General features: G+C 44.0%; 1 protein-coding gene across 1 annotated transcript in view; it reads right to left on the bottom strand.

Moving 5' to 3' along the window:
* The window catches only part of FAM83B (family with sequence similarity 83 member B), a 72,556-nt gene that overhangs the window by 2,713 nt on the left and 50,598 nt on the right, over positions 1-19,245 (bottom strand). Inside the window, exon 4 of the mRNA XM_030555627.1 lies at positions 4,469-4,593. Coding sequence (XP_030411487.1) covers positions 4,469-4,593 — 125 coding nt within the window. The remainder of the gene's footprint in view (positions 1-4,468; positions 4,594-19,245) is intronic.

Genomic DNA, 19,245 nt, shown 5'->3' with positions numbered 1-19,245 from the left:
CACTTAGATATGGAGGGCCTGACCCAACTCCATTTGAATTCACTGGAAGACTTACCATTGATTTCAGTGGGAGCTGCATTAGGCCTGTAACTATCTAATTGTACTTACACACACTATAAATTTCAATGTTTCCATCCACAAATTGGGTAGATAGATGTACATGTGCAAATAATTTCACTAGCAATTAATAGTGTATGTAAAACTGTATGTACAATTATTTGTAGGTGCAAAATTAGCCCTGCAATTCAAAGGCCACATCTGAAAATTAGGCCCATGGTATGCATAAGTAATTTGTATTATTATATGAAAATAGTAAATTAGGAATATATGCAAAAGTCTTTCCACAATTCTGAATAAATAAGAGCTTGTCTACACAAACATTTACTTTGCTGCAAGCTAGGATGTGAATCTACTCCAAGTTAGCCTGCTGTGGACTAACTGTCTGTGTGCTCCCTGCTGTCATACATTAGTAGTTTGTTAATGTGCTTCAGTGTAATCTAATTTTAAAGAGGACTAGATCAAAGCACATTAAGAAACTTTTAATGTGATTCAGCAGCGTCCATGCAGACAGTTAGAATGGGGTAAATTCACACCCCAGCTTGCCACAAACTAATTGTGTGTTGACAAGCACTAAAAAAATCCTCAAAAATATGTGCACTGGAATTGTTAAATAAATTTAGACCCCGAGAATTGGGTAGTGAAATCTCTTCATAACATACATACATAATATTCTGATAATGGAAATGTAACTCTCTTGTAGTGTGTTCAGAATGTTTGAAGGATGTGCCAATCACAGCATTAATGGAGAACGTAGCTTTACATCAGCAAAAAATGCAAAAAAACCCTACTATAAATGTTGTGTCACATGGATGTATTAATGCCATTGTGATAAACAAGTGTTACTCCTGGGGGAATTCTACATCACTGTGTTTGCACAAAATTCATGTTCCCCACAGATTTCTTTGCTTCCCTGCAGAAAAAATGAGTTCTGATGGGGGAGCAAAGGGAAGCCCAAAGAGTGGTCACACACCCTTCCCCAGCATCGCAGGCAGGTTGGTTCAGGCACACGGAGCCGCTAGTTGAGATGTAAATCACTGCTGGGGGGAGGGTCTAGGCAGTTGTGCATGTGTGAGAGGGAGACACTCTGTCCCGCTCGCTATTGCAGCACGCTCGTGTCATAAACAGATAGTTAAGGGTTAATGTCTCTTTTACCTGTAAAGGGTTAACAAACAGGGAACCAAACACCTGACCAGAGGACCAATCAGGAGACATGATACTTTCAAATCTCGGTGGAGGGAAGCCTTTGTTTGTGTTTTTTGGATTTGGTTTTGTTCTCTCTGGGTCCTGAAAGGGACTAGACGTGCAACCAGGTTTCTTGCCAATCTCCCTGCTACAGTCTCTTATACAGTCAGAATAGTGAGTAATTTAGTAAGAAAGGTGGGTTATAGTCTTTTTGATTGTTTTCTGTATTTGCAAATGTGTATTTGCTGGAAGTATTTTGAATTGTATTTTTGCTGGGGGGAGGCTTCTTTCTAGTGTCTATAAGCTAACAGACCCTGTAACTTTTACCATCTAAATTGCAGAGATAATTTTTACTTTTTTTCTTTCTTTTTATTAAAAGTTTTGCTTTTAAGACCTGTCTGATTTTTCCCCTTGTTGAGGCTCTAGGGAATTGAGTCTGTACTTAACAGGGAAGGGAGAGGGAGGGGAGAAGAGTGGAATCCCTTTGTTTTAGATTCACGGAGCGTGAATCTGTCTATCTCTCCAGGAGCCCAGGGAGGGAACACCTGGAGGGGAAGATAAGGGAGGGAAAGTCTGGGAGAGGCAACAGTGAGGAAAGGGGTTTACTTTCCTTGTGTTAAGATCCAGGGGGTCTGGGTCTTGGGGGTCCCCAGGGAAGGTTTTGGGGGGACAAGAGTGTATCAGGCACTGGAATTCCTGATTGGTGGCAGCTTATTAGATCTAAGCAGGTAATAAAGCTTAGAGGAATTCATGCTGGTACCCCAACTTTTGGACTCTAAGGTTCAGATTGGGGAAAAATACTATAACAGCTTGGCATGGAGGGGCCGGGCTTCGGGGTGTTTCTGAGGAAGTAGGCATGGGGCAGGCTCTGTCCCCTCAGGCAGAGCACAATGTAGCAGCCTGCCTGTTTAGTGAATTCCCCCAGGAGTATAAAACAGGTGGAAAAGGTTTAAGGCTCCTTTACATTGCCAGAGTGGTGTAAAGGACATTATGGCCTTATAAATGCTTATGGTGCTTTAGTGATTAGAACTGGCCTAAATTTTTGGACTGAAACATTTTTCTATCAAAATGTGCTCCATGAACTGTTTGCTACTGATCTTTCTGGAGATGGTCAGTAGCCAATATAAATTGTGAGTTAATTTCCCAGTCCTCACTTACTGTTCAGTTGCCTGTGATGTAACACTGAGCATATGGCTGCATTTATTTGTTGACTAATAACTAGAAATATAGAATCAAACCTAGCTACATTACTAGTAGGAAAGGAAGTTGGGGGATTTCCTCCAATGCTCCCCACTCCCATTCTCCATCCATTGTATTGTAGTTTAAATAAATTACTGAAATAATTGAAACCAGAGTGATTATATTGCATTATTTTGACAAATAAAATATGCAGAGTTTTAAAATATTGTGTGCAGAATTTTTATATTTTTGACATCGAATTCTCTCATGAGTAAAGTGCCACACCGTGATGCTATATTTTGTATATTACATGTAACAGATATACATTTATGTTATGTTGCCATTCTTCCTTGTGTCAAAATAATGAAAGACAACTGAAAGTGAAGGTATTAAGCAATATGTTACAATTTGTTGGTCCTGATAATAGTAATAAGGATTGTTGAGTTAATTTGAATGTCTTACTTCTTTTATTTTATTTGTTCAGTTAATTTTGTATTTTTTAAGAAAGAAATATGAAAATATACTGAAATTACATGAAAAATTAACTTAATGACTCCTGTAAAACAGTTCTATTTCTCAATTCATTGTAATCAAGTTATTAAATGAGCATACTGTACTACTGCACATTAAAAAGTTCTGTAGTTTTAACTAATTTTTAGAAGACAAATTCAAATATGATAATCCTAGCCATCATAATGCTTAAAACTTTTTTTTTTAATGGAAGCTTAATATCAGCAGAAATGGATGATTTAGGCCCCAAAGTGCCTGGTCATGAAAACTGTAATTTTCTAAAATGCTTTTCTTTAAGACATAGTAATTTTCAAAGTCATATTCTCACAGACACTAACATTTCAAAGGCATTATCGGTGAAAAATGTCAAACCAGTCAGATTCCCTCTGTGTCCTTATACTTACTCACTTTTGAACCTGTCACTTCCCTCATCACCTTGCACACCTCACATCTGAATTTAGTTAGCTGAGTCTCACTAAGCATAGAGGGACAGATTGTCAGCTGGTGTACACTGGCAGAATTCTATCAGATACCAGCTGAGGATCTAGCCCATAATCTCTATGTTACTGCAAATAAATTTGAGAGCCCAAAAGAGAGAAGTGTTGCAAGAAAAGCAAAGAAAAATGTCTAATAATGTGAAAGACGAAGTTGGCCATCCTCCTTTTAGCTTTCCACATTTTTATAGTCTCTTCCAGCTCCTGAGTATGTAAGTTATGCCAATTTTTACTCCCTTGGCACATTTGTATATTGTTAAGTAGGTATAAGTTGGTCCAAGGAAATCTAACCAAGTGTAAGAGAGTCTAACTTATCTTACCTTATACATTATCACCTCTGAATTTGGATCACAGTGTAGAATACAAAACAGGAAAGAACAAATTAACGATGTAAGTATCTGGAGGACTATTACAAATAAAAGTTTAACAGGAGAGTTTATGAAATATACCTTGGTAATCTTTTCTAAGGTGAATATTAAATAAGAATAATTAAATGGTATGGGACAAATACTGGGGTCCTCACTCTGGTCTTGTCTACACTACCGGGGTAAGTCGACCTAAGTTATGTTACTCCAGCTGTGTGAATAACGTAGCTTAGGTCGACTTACTGCGGTGTCTACACTGCACTGCGTCAATGGGAGATGCCCTCCCATCAACTTACCTCTTTTCATTCCAGTGGAGTACCAGAGTTGACGGGAGAGCAATCTGCAGTCATCACTAGTCCCATCAAATAGACTCCCACTGCATCGATTGCAGCAGCGTTGTAGACATGGTCTCTGTTTTAACTGACTTCTTTGAACTGAAGCCAAATTGAGTCTGTTTGGGTCGTTATTCACTAAATACTGAATGAGGAGTTCAAAATTTGGCCAACAAAACTTCTATGTCAGAGTTATTAAATAATATACAATATATATTATATCAAAGTTAACATAGAGTATACTGACCATTTTCAGAAATAGCAAAATGAGTTCTCATGAAAGAGTCATATTCTGATTATCTTTAAGAAAACATATTCTATTCACAGCTTTGTGTATTGAACTTACCTGTAAGTACCATACATGACTTTCTTACAGTCAACCAGAAGAAATTTCTGTTCCATTTTTCCATGGAATTTTGCCCCTGATTTGGAATAATAATCTTGTCCTTTTACTGTCCGCACCCTCATGTTCTGAAAAGGATTATAGAAGATATTTAAATGAACAAAATGAATGTTGCCATTTATATTTAAGATCTCGGGGCCTGATACTGAACTTTTAAGTATCGGGGGAATTAGGGGGTTGGAGGCTGAGAGAGAGATTGGGAGAGAGAGAGAAACTGTTACCTACCTTTCATAATTGTTATTCTTCGAGATTTGTTGCTCATGTCCATTCCATTCTAGGTGTGTGTGCACCCACGTGCACAGTCAGAGACTTTTGCCTTAGTGGTATCTGTAGGGTCAGCTGTGGCGTCCCCTTGAGTGCTGCGCTCATGCGTCAGTATGCCACCGAACATGCGCCCCCTTAGTTTCTTCTTGCTGGCAACTCCGACAAAGGGGCAGGAGGGTGGGTAATGGAATGGACATGAGCAACACATCTCGAAGAACAACAAGTTACAGAAAGGTGGGTAACCATTTTTATTTCTTTGAGTGCTTGCTTTTATCGATTCCATTCTAGGTGACTCATAAGCAATATCCTCAGAGGTGGGGTCAGAGTTCATGGTCCTGCGGCTTGCCACACTGCTCTACCAAAACTAGCATCATCCTGAGCCTGCTGGATAAGCGCATAATGGGACGTGAACGTGTGGATAGATGACCTGGTGGCTACCTTACAGATGTCCTGGATAGGCACCTGGGCTAGGAAAGCTGACGAAGAGGCTTGCGCTCTGGTTTAGTGGGTATTCACAATCACCGGAGGTGGCACCCTTGCCTAATCATATCAGCAGTGAATGCAGGCAGTGATACAAGAAGAAATTTTTTGAGCAGACACTGGATGACCTTTCATCCTGTTGGCCACCACGATGAACAATTGCGTCAACTCATGGAATGGCATGGTCCTTTCAATGTAGAAGACTAGCACCCTCCTTATGTCTAGGGAATGCAACCTATGCTCTTCCTCCTCCTTGTTATGTGGCTTTGGGGAAAAAACAGATAAGTAAATGTCCTGGCCTGTATGAAACTGTGAGATCACCTTGGGCAGGAAAGCCAGGTTCAACTGCAACTAGACCTTGTCTTTGTAAAAGACTGCATAGGGCGGCTCTGAGGTAAGCGTTCTAATCTCAGAGACCCAGCGGGCAGATATCATTGCAACTAAGAATGCGACCTTCCAGGAAAGGAGAAAGTGAGAGAAGGAAGCCAGAGGCTTGAAGGGAAGGGGGCTCTTGTGAGCCGTGACAGCACAAGTTTCAGGTCCCACGGAGGGATGGGGTCCCTGATGTGCGGATAGAGATGCTTGAGGCCCTTGAGGAACCTGGCAGTCATGTCCTGGGCAAAAACCAACTTACCTTCAAGTGATGGATGGAAGGCTAATATAGCAGTCAAGTGGACCTTGATAATTGAAAGGGACAGCCTTGGAGCTTGAGATGCAAAAGGTAGTCCAGGATTAACTGCAGCGAGGCCCGCTTGGGCCGAATGCATTTATTTGAGATCCAACAAGCGAACCGCTTCCATTTAGCCCGATAGGCTGCCCTGGTGGAGGGCTCTCTGCTGCCCAACAGGACCTGTTGGACACCCACTGAGCACTCCTGTTCCTCTGCATTTAACCATGCAGCAGCCAAACCATCAGGTCTGGATACAGAAAACTGCCGTGGTTTTGTGACAGCAGATCCAACCAGAGCAGTAGCCATAATGGAGCAGCCACCGAAAAGTCCAGCAGCATGCTGAACCAGCGTTAGTGCGGACATGCCAGCGCTATGAGGATCACTTTTGCCCTGTCCTGCTTGAACTTCACAGGACTCTGTGGATCAGTGGAACTGGGAGGAAGGTGTACATTAGAACTCCTGACCACGGAAGCAGGAAAGTGCCTGACAGGGAACCTCTGTCGAACCCCTGAAAGGAGCAGAAAATGTGGCATTTCCTGTTCTGCCTGGACGTGAACAGGTCCACCTGTGGAGTAGCCCACCTATGGATGGAGAGACCACTCATGGCGAAACGAGAAGGTCCTGCTAAGGTGATCTGCCAAGGCATTCCTGGCCCGGGGAGGTGTGCGGCTACAAGATGGATGTTGTGTTGTACACAGAAGTCCCATAGCCTGAGGGCTTTCCGGAAAAGGGCAGGCAACCTAGTTCCACCTTGCTTGTTGATATAGAACATAGCCACTGTATTGTCTGTCAGGACCTGGACCACCTTGCTTTTTAGGTGAGGTATGAAGGTGTGGCAGGCCAAGAGGACCACTCTGAGCTCTCTGACATTGATGTGTAGGGAATGATTTAGATAGAACCAACGATCTTGCATGCTGAGATTGCCAAGGTGGACTCCCCATCCCAGGTCCGAAGCATTGGAGACAAGGGTAACCGATGGCAGGGGGGCCCTGTGAATGGAACTTCCTCCAACACCAATGCAGGATTTTGCCACTGTGTGAGTGATGACAGGATGTGGTCCAGGACCTTGACCACATGGCCTATGTTGTGTCTGTTGGGGATGTAGATCAATGCCAGCCATGCCTGTAGTCGCCTGAGGTGGAGCCATGCATGCCGGACCACATAAGTACAGGCTGCCATATGGCCAAACAGCCTCAGGCACAAATGAGCAATGGTAAGAGGGTGGGTTGCATGAACAAGATCAAGTCTGCCATGGCCTGGAACTGGGTCTCAGGAAGCTAGGCCCTGACCCGAATAGAGTCCAAGACTGCTCCGATGAACTCTATGTGCTGCGCTGGAACTAAAGTTTACTTTTTCTCATTTATTAACAGCCCCAGGTCACGACAGGTGGAGCAAAGCAGGTTGAAATGACACTGAACCTGATTCTGGTATCACCCCTTTATTAAGCAGTCATCAAGGTATGGATAAATTTGCACAGCTCAGCACCTCAGGTAAGCGGCCACTGGCCACTTTGTAAATACTCTTGGGGCTGACGAGAGACTCAAAGGCAGAGCTGTGAACTGAAAATGGCAATGGCCCAACACAAAACAGAGGCAATGCCCGTGCCCCAGGAAAATGCAAATATATGTTCTTTAAGTCGAGGGTGGCATACCAGTCTCCCAGATCCAGGGAGGGAATAATGGAGGCCAGAGAGACCATGTGAAACTTCAACTTCTTGAGAGACTTGGTCTGAGGTCCCCTTTTGCTTTGGGGATTAGGAAACAGTGGGAGTAGAACCCTTTCCCTTTTGAGGGGACCTCCTCCAGACCCTCCAGGCACAGGAGGTTCTCAACCTCGTGAACATGAGAAGCGTCCCTGAAGGAGGATGGGGAAAGGGGGTGAGAAGGAGGGTTGGCCATGAACTGCCAGTTGTAGCTTGAAGTCCAAGGTCAGCTGCAACCAGGCCAACCGGAAGAGGGATGGATCCTGGGAAGTGACTGGGGTGCTGTCTTCAGGCGCATCCTCAAAACACCTGCTTCTGGCTTCCTTGGCCTCTGGAAGAACCAGGCTGGGCAGAGGAATGGGAAGACAAAGGGTGCTGCCACTTAAACCCTTTGACTCTTCCTTCATCTTCCTTCAGGAGCTGAACCAGGGGACACCCCAGGACATCAATGGAGGTGAAGGATGGAACAACTTTCTAGCCTGCAGAGGGATGTATAGGCCCAAGGAATGGAGGTTGGCACAGGAGTCTTTAAAGCCATAGAGTCATGCATCAGTCATCCCTGCTGCCTCAAACACGAGGTCTTGAAGAGTAGTCTGAATCTCCTGAGATAGCCCGGAGGATTACAACCAGGAGCTGGGCGTCACGACCACTGCAGAGGTGATTACCTTGGCTGCTGAATCCACAGAATTCCAGGCCATCTGGAGGGTGGCTCTCACCACCACTTTGCCCTCGTCCACCAAGATGGCAAACTTCTGGGCTCGGTCCTGTGGAAGACCCTCCTTGAACTTGCTGATGGAGTCCTACAGGTTGAAGTTGTACCTGCCAGCAGGGCCTGATGGTTAGACATATGAAATTGCAGGCTGGCTGTTGAATAAATTTTCCACCAAACAAGTCCAGCCTCTTGGTGTCTTCATTATTCAGTGTGCCACTTGCCGGGCCCTGCCTATCCCTCTCATTGACAGCAGAAATGGCAAGGACCCCGCTGGAGGGTGGGTATACAGATATTCAAATCCCTTTGCCAGGACATAGTACCTCTTTTCCGCCTTCTTGGAGGTAGGTGGAAAGGAAGAGGGGGGTCTGCCACAAAGATTTAACAAAGATTTAGGACACTGGGTGGATGGGCAATGTGACCCGGGCCAGGGTGAAGGAGCGTATGACTTTAAAGAGGTCGTTCAACTCCTCTGCTAGCTTCTCAACCTCCAAATTCAGATTGGCAGCCACCCTTTTGAGCAGGGCCTGGTGCTCCTTGAAGTCATCAATGGGGGCTGCTCATTTGTTCTTGGTTAATTCATCCAAAGATGATTAAGAGGACTGCGCTGCAGGAAGAGGGATGGCTTCCTCTTGGTTGTCTCGGGACAGCTCCTTGGGCATCAGGGCTCACTATGTCACCCCCACGTTGGATTCAGCACCGTGCTCCAACTCAGGTGTTAACTTTGCCATAGGAAGTTTGTCTTATGTCGCTTGGGAGGAAAGGTGGGAGTATGGGACTGGCATAACATGAACACCTCATGGGTTCCAGTACTGCCATGGAGCATGCCACTTCCCCTGCCTCCGTGCTGCCACCACAGGAGGCACACCGGTCTTGCGGGCTGGTAGTAATTTGCTTTTTATTGGAGAGGGGCTGAACTCCCCTTCCACCTCAGACCATTGCCCTTCCAGTGACCAGGGCGGAGCTGTAGATGTCTGAATCTGCCGACTGACCTTGTTGGCAACTGGTAAGGAAAGGGCGAGGACCAATGCCTGCCTGAAGAGCGATACTAGGGAGCCAGCGGCTGGTGCTGTGACCTGGAATGATCCCACACTGAGGGGAATCAACACCTGGGAGACCACCTAGGCGATTGTGATCTGTGCCATGGTGATCTCTGGTAGGAGGCCCGATGGTACCATGGGTATAGGAATCAGCATAGTCACTCAGGTGTCCCATGCCTTGTAGGTGGAGATCTTGGCATCAGGGACCTTAGTCTTCTAACCAGGGACCGAGGCTGCAGTGCCGGAATCCTAGGCCACAGTGATGAGGATTGATGCCTGCAGTCTGGGGATGCTCTGCCTCTTTAGAGGATAGTCCCATAACTAGCTTGCCCTTAGATGCCAGGGACTTAGCATGATCAGTTGCCTGGCTTGGCATCTGCAGTGCCATCCAGCCTACTTGCTCTTTGGCCACCAGGCCTGCTTCAGGCACAGATTGCCCTAAACCAATGACAAAGTGCCAGGCATGGAGTCCGATCGAGAGGCCTCCAAGGTAGGACAAAGGGCAACCTCCATGAGGAGGGCCCTCAAGCAGATATCCTGCTCCTTTTGAGTTCAAGGGCAAAAGGTTTTGCAGATCCTGCACTTGTCCTTTCAGTGGGACTCCCCTTAACACTTCAAACAGCTCTCGTGGGATCACTAATGGGCATTGGCCAGCTGCAGATGAGCATGGCTTAACGCCTAGGAAATGGGGTATGGCCCACTCCAAGGTGAAGTTCCAGCTGGGACTCTAACTTATAAACTACTATTCAAAAACTAAACAATGGTCTAACTAAGTACCTATCAACTAAATACAAAGGAGACAGAACAATGGACTGTAAGCACTCTAAGCAACAGTCAGGGATGGTAAGGAACTGAGAGGGCATTGGGTCGTGGTGCCTAATATACTGACGCATGAGCACGATATTCAAGGGAGCCCCGCAGCCAACCTTCTGAATACTGCTAAGGCAAAAGTCTCCAATGACTATGCACGTGGGCGTGCATATACCTAGAATAGAATCGACATGAGCAAGCACTTGATGAAGAAAGATTATTACTGCACAGGGAAACTCTGTGCGTGATAGATAGTAAATGCTGACCTAACTTCTCACCTGAGAGCCCCTTTTAGGCTTAAAAGGCTCACTGTTACTTTGTATCTCTGACTGTGGCAAGGGACAATATAAACTCCCCTTTTGTAGCTGGCTTTTACACTGGAAGCTGCTTGTAAACAAGTTGCCTGCTGAGCATCTGTGTGATACAGGATGCTTCAGGTAGCCATGAAAAAACACCAAGAAAGGGAATGAGCAGAGGGTTAAATATATATTCTTGTGCAGATCTTATTTCTTTCCTTACAGTTTGTGGTGTTATAAGCTATTTATTACTATTTAAAATAAATGAAACACTAACGTGGTAACTCGAAAGCACTAGAATAGAAATGAAACCAATGAGTTATTGTATATACATATCTACACAGAATTTGCACATTTACAGCACTATCTTCATTATTATTATATATGGTTAATATACGAAATAGTGGAATATAACATTTTTGAATAAGGATCAATAGCTTGCCCAATTTAACTGTTCATAAATAAATAATAATGGGCTAAATTCTGCCCTGACTTATAACATATGACTAAATGCACAGGTTGGAAATCAGGGCAGAATTTAGCTCTGTAAAAATGTAATTTGAGGGAGGATGTAGGAGAACCACTAGGTCAAAGCATTGTCTACATCAATGGTTCTCAAACTTTTGTACTGGTGACCCCTTTCACATAGCAAGTCTCTGAATGCACTCCCCCTTATAAATTTAAAACACTCCTAAATATATTTAACACGATTATAAATGCTGGAAGCAAAGAAGGGTTTGGGGTGGAGGCTGACAGCTCACAACCCTCTGTGTAATAACCATGTGACCCCCTGAGGGGTCTCGACCCCCAGTTTGAGAACCCCTGGTCTACACTCTACAGAATGAGAGGAATCAAAATAAACATTTCACTTTAAAAACAAACCCTACAGCATTTGTTTCCCTAAGCTGCCACTAAATTGACAATATTCTAAATCTTAAACTTGTCAAAATCTTTTATCCTGTGAAGTGCTCCCTTAGACAATATAATTAGCTATGCATGCAAATTATAGTACATTATGACTATAGAAGGTGTAATGGCCTATTGTAATTCACTGAAGAACATTTCTAGGGAAACAGAAATTCAGTAAAAGTTTTAGAAAATCTCCCTAAAGTAAAGGATGAATAGCAAATAATGGGTGGTTTGAAGAGTCCTATACATTTTGCTCTTGGTTTTTTTTAAATCATCTCAAAAGATCCGACAGTTCAAAGAGCATAATGCCATCTGGAACCATATCCAGAGTCAACTGCTAATGGCCAGGGGTCTGCTAAATTGCCACCTGCTGCTGCTGGCAAGTTATACCATACCATGGCTCATTAGCTTGTGTGATGTTGTATGATTAAAATATGACTATTTATATCATTGTTGCTACCACTATTATACTACTGCAACAAATCTTATGGAAAATATGTAATGTTATCATAACCTTAGTCCCAGATCTGGACCTTAGCGTCCAAAATATGGGGGTTAGCATGAAAACCTCCAAGCTTAGTTACCAGCTTGGACCTGGTACTTGCTGCCACCACCCAAAAAATTAGAGTGTTTTGGGGCACGCTGGTCCCCCTGAAAACCCTTCCCTGGGGACCCCAAGACCCAAATCCCTTGAGTCTCACAACAAAGGGAAATAATCCTTTTTCCCTTCCCCCCCCCTCCAGGTGCTCCTGGAGAGATACACAGACACAAGCTCTGTGAATCCAAACAGAGTGACTCCCCCTCTCCGTTTCCAGTCCTGGAAACAAAAAGGACTTTCCTATTCCCGAGAGGGAATGCAAAATCAGGCTAGCAAATCCAACGCACACAGATTTCCCCTGATTTCTTCCTCCCACCAATTCCCTGGTGAGTACAGACTCAATTTCCCTGAAGTAAAGAAAAACTCCAACAGGTCTTAAAAGAAAGCTTTATATAAACAAAAAAAAAGAAAGAAAAATACATACAAATGGTCTCTCTGTATTAAGGTGACACAATACAGGGCAATTGCTTAAAAGAATATTGAATAAACAGCCTTATTCAAAAAGAATACAAATCAAAGCACTCCAGCACTTATATTCATGCAAATACCAAAGAAAAGAAACATATAACTTACTATCTGATCTCTTTGTCCTTACACTTAGAAACAGAAGATTAGAAAACAGAACTACTTCTCCAAAGCTCAGAGAAAGCAGGCAGCCAGAAAACAAAGACTCAGACACACAATTCCCTCCACCCAAAGTTGAAAAAATCCGGTTTCCTGATTGGTCCTCTGGTCAGGTGCTTCAGGTGAAAGAGACATTAACCCTTAGCTATCTGTTTATGACAAATGTAATGTATCAAAAGTTACGCTCTATCAAATGATTATCCTGTTTATATGCATGTTTCATTTTGTGTCTGAAATTAGGAATATTTACTGTATACTTGTATTTCAATGTGTTTGCTGCTTGGGTAACACCCAGAAGGTAGTTTGCATCCAGTCTTGTCAACATATTGTGAATGGACTATTCAAGTTGATGGCCAATTAAAGGTCACTTAGCTTGCACAATCGATGATGGAAGAAGCCTGTCCCTGCCCAAAGGGCCTGCCTGGAGATGTTTTAGCCAAAGTCTGGGTAGTGGCTGCTCCTATGAGTCATAAAATCATGAATGGGCATGTGACTAGCTCACGTGACCCTAGACTCCATCATGTGCTGTAATTTTCCACAAATTAAGACTGAGAGTAGTCCCTCCACATGGGAGAAGGTTAAAAAAACCCTGAAAGCATCTCCATTTTGCCTCTTTCCTGCTCTGATTTCTGGACTATGGACTTACACTAACAGTAGCATTACAACCAATGGACTGAGGACCATCCAATCTTTTGGAAGTTACTAGAGACTTAAAAAGCCAGAAGTTTATTCCATCACTGCTACAAATCTATACAAGGACCTTACAATGAGTGCATGTATTTGTTTTCCTTGACCATTATAACTCTCTCCTCTTTCTTCTCTCTTATAAATAACCTAACTACTAAAGGATTGGCAACAGCTTGATTATTGGATAAGATCTGAGTTATATATTGACCTGGCTGTGTGGCTGATCTCTTGGTATTAGAAGAACCCTTTGTTTGATTAAATTGGTTTTAAATAACCACTCATCATTAACAGTGTTTGGGTGGTGAAACAAGGGCTGGGATACCTAAAGAGACTGCATTTCTGACTTCTTATTAACCAGTGTGATGAGACAGAAATTTACTTTTATTACTGGCTTGGTATATCTTATGGAAGAATAACCAGCAGTTTGGGGTAGGGCTGCCCCATTTTTCAGCAATTTGTCCTGAATCTGGTATTCCCAGCTGTGACCCACTGAGTTATGATAACAGCTTGCTATGTATGTTCATTTGTCTGCCCATAGACAGAAGGGCTGGAAATCCAGTAGGGTAAATGTCATTCAGTAATAAGCACTTGCATAACACTTTTCATCTCCAAACATCTTTATAAACATTAATTAATCCTCACAATCCCTCAAGTGTTTACAATATAACCTAGTTAATCTGCACTTTGATAAACTGGCAATTGTCATTGAAAGTTGCTGTCCAGTGAAGTAAACAAAAAGTGAAGTTCTGCTTTTGCTGTGATAGGACCAGTGCCAGTGACATCACACTCCCTGTGGAACAAGATTCCTATATTGTCACATAGCATTGGACCTGAAATTTCGAAGACTCTAAGAAAAAGGGCTACTATAATTACTGTTCTCTCAGCTGCTCTTTGTGGTGCTGCTACTGTCCAGGGGGGTGGGGCCAAGTTCCTTGGAACTCTGATCAATGCTTTCTGCATCCAGAGTTCTAACTTTTACACCAGAGAACCAGCTCGCTGCTTGTAAGGCATGGAGAGAAAGTGGTAGCAGCTTTGCACGGAGTGAGGAAGCCATTAGAAAGGTTTTCTCCAGTGCTTTTCTGTTACCCTCTTCAAAAGCAGCTCTGAGAACACCTCCTTCCATCTACTCTGCACTCCCCATGGAACTGAGCCCAACAGCAGGGCTTTATTGTAAACTCATCTTTGATAGGTTTCAAGGTTCTTTTTGGCCAAACTTTCAAACCTGAGTACTTAGAATTAGACAAAGACGACTAACACTTTCTATCTTGGTGACAGAAATCAAGAAGAGCTGTGGGGGCTCAGCACATATGAAAATCAGGCCACTACTGACATAGGCACCAAAGCATGGATTTAGTGCCTAACTATAGGCACAGAAGACTTTTTGTGAGTTATTTACATTTCGAGGGCTTGTCTTCTCTACCCCACTAAATCAGCGCTGTTGCCATCAATGCAGTTGCACCGATTTAGTGCGTCTGGTGAAGACACATGATGTCGATGGCAGAGCACTCTCCTGTCAACGTAATTGCTCCACCTCAATGGACATAGCATGGTGCAGACTTTAAGTTGATGCAACTTACGTTGCTTGGGGGAGGATATTTTTTTCCACACCCCGAGTGACATAACTTATATTGACCTAAGTGGTAGCATAGACAAGGCCTGATAAATGTTTGTCTTCATTACAGTTGATATAGGTGAGCTTTCACTTCTCAGGGATAGTAAGGATTTTGAAGAGAAAAAAAACCCTAGCCACTCCAAGATCCTAACTTTGGACTAATATTTAGTCTGTTAACAGTTGGACCTTTTCCACACCACTGGAGCATTTGATGCCAGCTCTACAAACAAGTGGACTTTATTTTTTAAGCCAAACATTTTCTTCCATTTTAAACTATTTTCACAAACCTCTTCCAGGTGAAAAGTACTGCCAAATTCATACTTTTCTTTTCAGTACAGGAATTCTATGACTTCCTAAAAGTGGCATCAATTTCTCTGTTAAACAGACACTATCAAGTTCCGAACAAAATTTCACCATCCAACCTTAATGGATATCAAATTATACCCTAGATCAGGGGTCAGCAACCTTTCAGAAGTGGTGTGCTGAGTCTTCATTTATTCACTTTAATTTAAGGTTTCGCAAGCCAATAATACGTTTTAACATTTTTTAGGTTTCTCTCTTTAAGTCTATACATAATATACCTAAATTACTGTTGTAGGTAAAGTAAACAAGGTATTCAAAATGTTTAAGAAGCTACATTTAAAATTAAATTAAAATGCTGATCTTTAGCAGCTGGCCTGCTCAGCCCGCTCCTGTCCTGGGGTTCCATTCATCTAGGCCGGTAGCAGGCTGAGCGGGGCCTGTGGCCGGAACCCCAGGTTGGCAGTGGGCTGAGCGGGGCCAGCAGCCAGAACCCCAGACTGGCAGCGGTCTGAGCAGGGCTGGCACCCCAGACCAGCAGTGGGCCAAGCTGCTCATCCCACTGCTGGTCTGGGGTTCCGTCCACTGGCTCCTGCCAGCCAGGGTCCCGGCTGCCAGCCCCGCTCAGCCTGCTGCCAGTCTGGGGTTCTGGCTGCCAGCTCCTTGCCAGTTGGGGTCCCAGCCGCCGGCCCCACTCAGCCCGCTGACAGCCTCGGGTCCGGGCCCTGCTTACACAGAGTAGGCACCTACCTTCTCCCTGGTTCTGGCCCATTCTCTTCCTCTCTGTCTCTGCAGTGATCTGAGGGTGGGGGTGCACTGAGCACAGGGCTGGGGGTGAAGGAGAAGGTTGGAGTGCAGGGTCTGGCCAGGAGCTAGAATGAGCAGGGAGGCTCAGGGTTGGGGCAGGAGGTTTGGGTGTGGAGCACTTACCTGGGCAGCTCCCATTTGGTGCAAAGGGTGCAGGTCGGAATGTTGGGGGAGGGGAGCAGGAGCTCCTATTTGGTGCTCAGGGTGGGGATGTGGGGGTTGCAAGAGTCAGCATAGGGTGTGGGGGGGGCTGGGTATATGTGGGGGGTGCAGGAGTCAGGACAAGGGGTGTGGGGGGGCTAGGTATGTGTGGAGGGTGCAGAAGTCAGGGCAGAGGGCTGGGGGCATGTGAGGGGGTGCAGGAGTTAGGGCAGGGAGTGTTGGGGGGCTGGGTATGTGTGAAGGGTGCAGGAATCAGGGATGGGGTCATGAAGAGGATGCAGGGAGCTGGGGTGCAAACAGGGGTGCAGGGGTCAGGGCACAGCGTTGGGGGGGTGGGCTGGGACAGGAGGGTGCTCCCAGCTCCCTGCCCTGAGCGGCTCATGGCAATGGGTTGGAGGGATATGCCCCGCTCCTACCTCCCTTCCCCAAGGCCCCACTCCTGCCTCCCTTCCCCGCTTCCTTACCAGTCTGAGCAGTGAGGGCGCTGGGGCTGCTCTTCTCTCCTCCCTTGCAAGGGCCATTGGCGGCAAGGAGGAAGAGGAGGCAGGGTTTGACAAAGCACACTGGGGGAAAAGGTGGGGGAGGGAGAAGCTTGGCTGCCAGCGGAGCCTGCCGTACAGCAGCCGTTGGCAGAACCAAGCTTGCTTCTGCCCCCTGCCCCGCAGAGAGAGCGGTAGGCAGGGGGCGGAGAAGAGCGGGCTGGGTCGGGCAGCATTTTTAATGGCATGCTGCTGCCTGCCGGGGTTTGACAGCGGGCTGAGTGGGAGCCCGGCAGGCAGCAGCATGCCATTAAAAATCGGCTTGTATACTGTCTTTGGCATGCGTGCCATAGGTTGCCGACCCCTGTCCTAGATTCATACTGTAAGATTAATCTCTTTTAGTTATTTTCTAATGGTCTAATCCTCTTATTTAGGGTAAAATTTTCTTTAAATAAAGCCACTACAAAAAATGTACATTGGTGTTTTTGGATAATCTTTTATTTAGTATTCACTGTTCACTGTGACCTAGAGCATAAATGTCCACTTTAGCCAGCAGATCACTAACTGGAACCCCTTTCCTGCCACTAGAGAAAATAGATGTAGTTAGGACATTCTTGCATCATTCATTTGCTGGTGAAATGTGGTGCAGTAGATGAAGTAGGAAGACATGAATACACTAACTCTTCCAATACAAGCAGCACTGAGCTAAAGTATGGTACATTGCCAGAGGTGCCTTTGCCATCTCAAGTGTGTTTTTTTCCTTCTGTTTTAATTTTTTATTGTCTGCAGTGTTGTTGTAGCCATGTTGGTCTGAGGACATTAGACAGACAAGGTGGGTGAGCTAATATCTTTTATTGGTGAAAGAGACAAGCTTTCAAGCTACAAAGAGCTTGAAATAATAAATAATATTATTGTCAGACTCAAGTATCAGAGGGATAGCCGTGTTAGTCTGGATCTGTAAAAAGCAACAAGAGTCTTGTGGCACCTTATAGACTAACAGATGTATTGGAGCATAAGCTTTCATGGGTGAATACCTACTTCGTCAGACACATGTAATGGAAATTTACTGTATAAATATACAGGCCAGAATCAGTCTGGAGATAACGAGGTTAGTTCAATCAGGGAGGATGGGGCCCTCTTCTAGCAGTTGAAGTGTGAACACCAAGAGAGGAGAAACTGCTTTTGTAGTTGTCTAGCTATTCACAGTCTTTGTTTATCCTGATTTTATCCCCGGTGAAGTTAATGAGAGCTGTGCATGTCTATCTGATGGCAACGGTAGTCCTATATTATGGAAGCACAGGAAAGCTTCTGCTGAAACACAGTATTAACAAGATGTAATGGATCTGATTCAGCTCTCAAGTTCACATATGCAACTCTCACTGTGAGCCTAGGTGTATGCATCTTAGGGCAGAATTTGCCCAAAGGAAATAAAGATAATTCTTTATTGTACTGTAATATAGAAATGTCATTATTTCCTCATCCTTCCATTTCAGTGAATATGTAAAGGGTGTAAATGCTTCCTGCCAAATTTGTTTTCTCATCATGCAGCAGCAAGTCTGTTTCTTGTTTCTCACATGAGAAGTAGATACAAGTGTTTGCAAACTATAAAGTCTGTCACATACCCCACCTATTATCTCATAAAACATGATGATCTGACATCAGCTGAACAAGTTGGATCACATCTCAGGTATTATAAAACATGTTGTAGCTCTTACGTTTGTTCATTATTTTACAATCAGAAGTAAGTACTTAAATTAAAAAAGGGGACACATTCCGGAGATGCAGCACAGTGGTACTTAGGTGTTGTTTTCTTAGGTACCCTAGTTCAAATCTACTAATTCATCTTGCTGCTGCAGCATCTGTCAATCATCCAGAAACAATGAGGGCTAACGCTTCTAAAAAGTTTTGAAAATAATTTGCCTCTACAGTTTTCATTAGATAGATGGCCCTTATCATCTAAAAAACAAAACAAAAAAACCCAGAGGATTTTTGATGACTCTTTCCTCCTCTCTCCCTCCCTAGTTACACAAAGGAATTGGGGACCTGAAACAGAAAGTCAGAGAGTTTTAAAGAGATGGGTGGGGAAATTTATGAAACAACTTGTATGTGGAGGAAGAGAAAAAACCATGCAGGAGATAGAGGGTTAAGATAACCTTATGAAATCTAAAGCAGACAGAGAGAGAGATTGAGGAATAGAAAGGTGCAGAGTGTTTAAACTGTATTTGAGTTTGTTTTGGCTACCAATCAACTAATGATAATACTTTCAAATAGCTTCAAATAAACTCACCCTCCTAAAATGTTTAAATTTTTCCTCATTTGAAAATAAAAAGTTGCAGAAAAAGTGATAAATTAAATATCTGACTTGTATATTCTTCCAGATGCAGATTACCACAATAATCTTTTCTACAACACAGTCTATCACTATTCTTGGTTATGACTGTCAGGAAAAGTGGATGAACAAGTACTGACATGAAGTCAGAATATAGCTGAGTGCAGATTTCTGCATGGCTATTAAATGAAGTTTTAAGAATAAATCTTTGTTTCTCCATAAATAGACAAATGAATGGTAAA

The sequence above is a fragment of the Gopherus evgoodei genome, chromosome 3 (assembly GCF_007399415.2).
Source record: "Gopherus evgoodei ecotype Sinaloan lineage chromosome 3, rGopEvg1_v1.p, whole genome shotgun sequence".
Taxonomy (NCBI): domain Eukaryota; kingdom Metazoa; phylum Chordata; order Testudines; family Testudinidae; genus Gopherus; species Gopherus evgoodei.
This window is presented reverse-complemented; position numbering and strand designations above follow the sequence as displayed.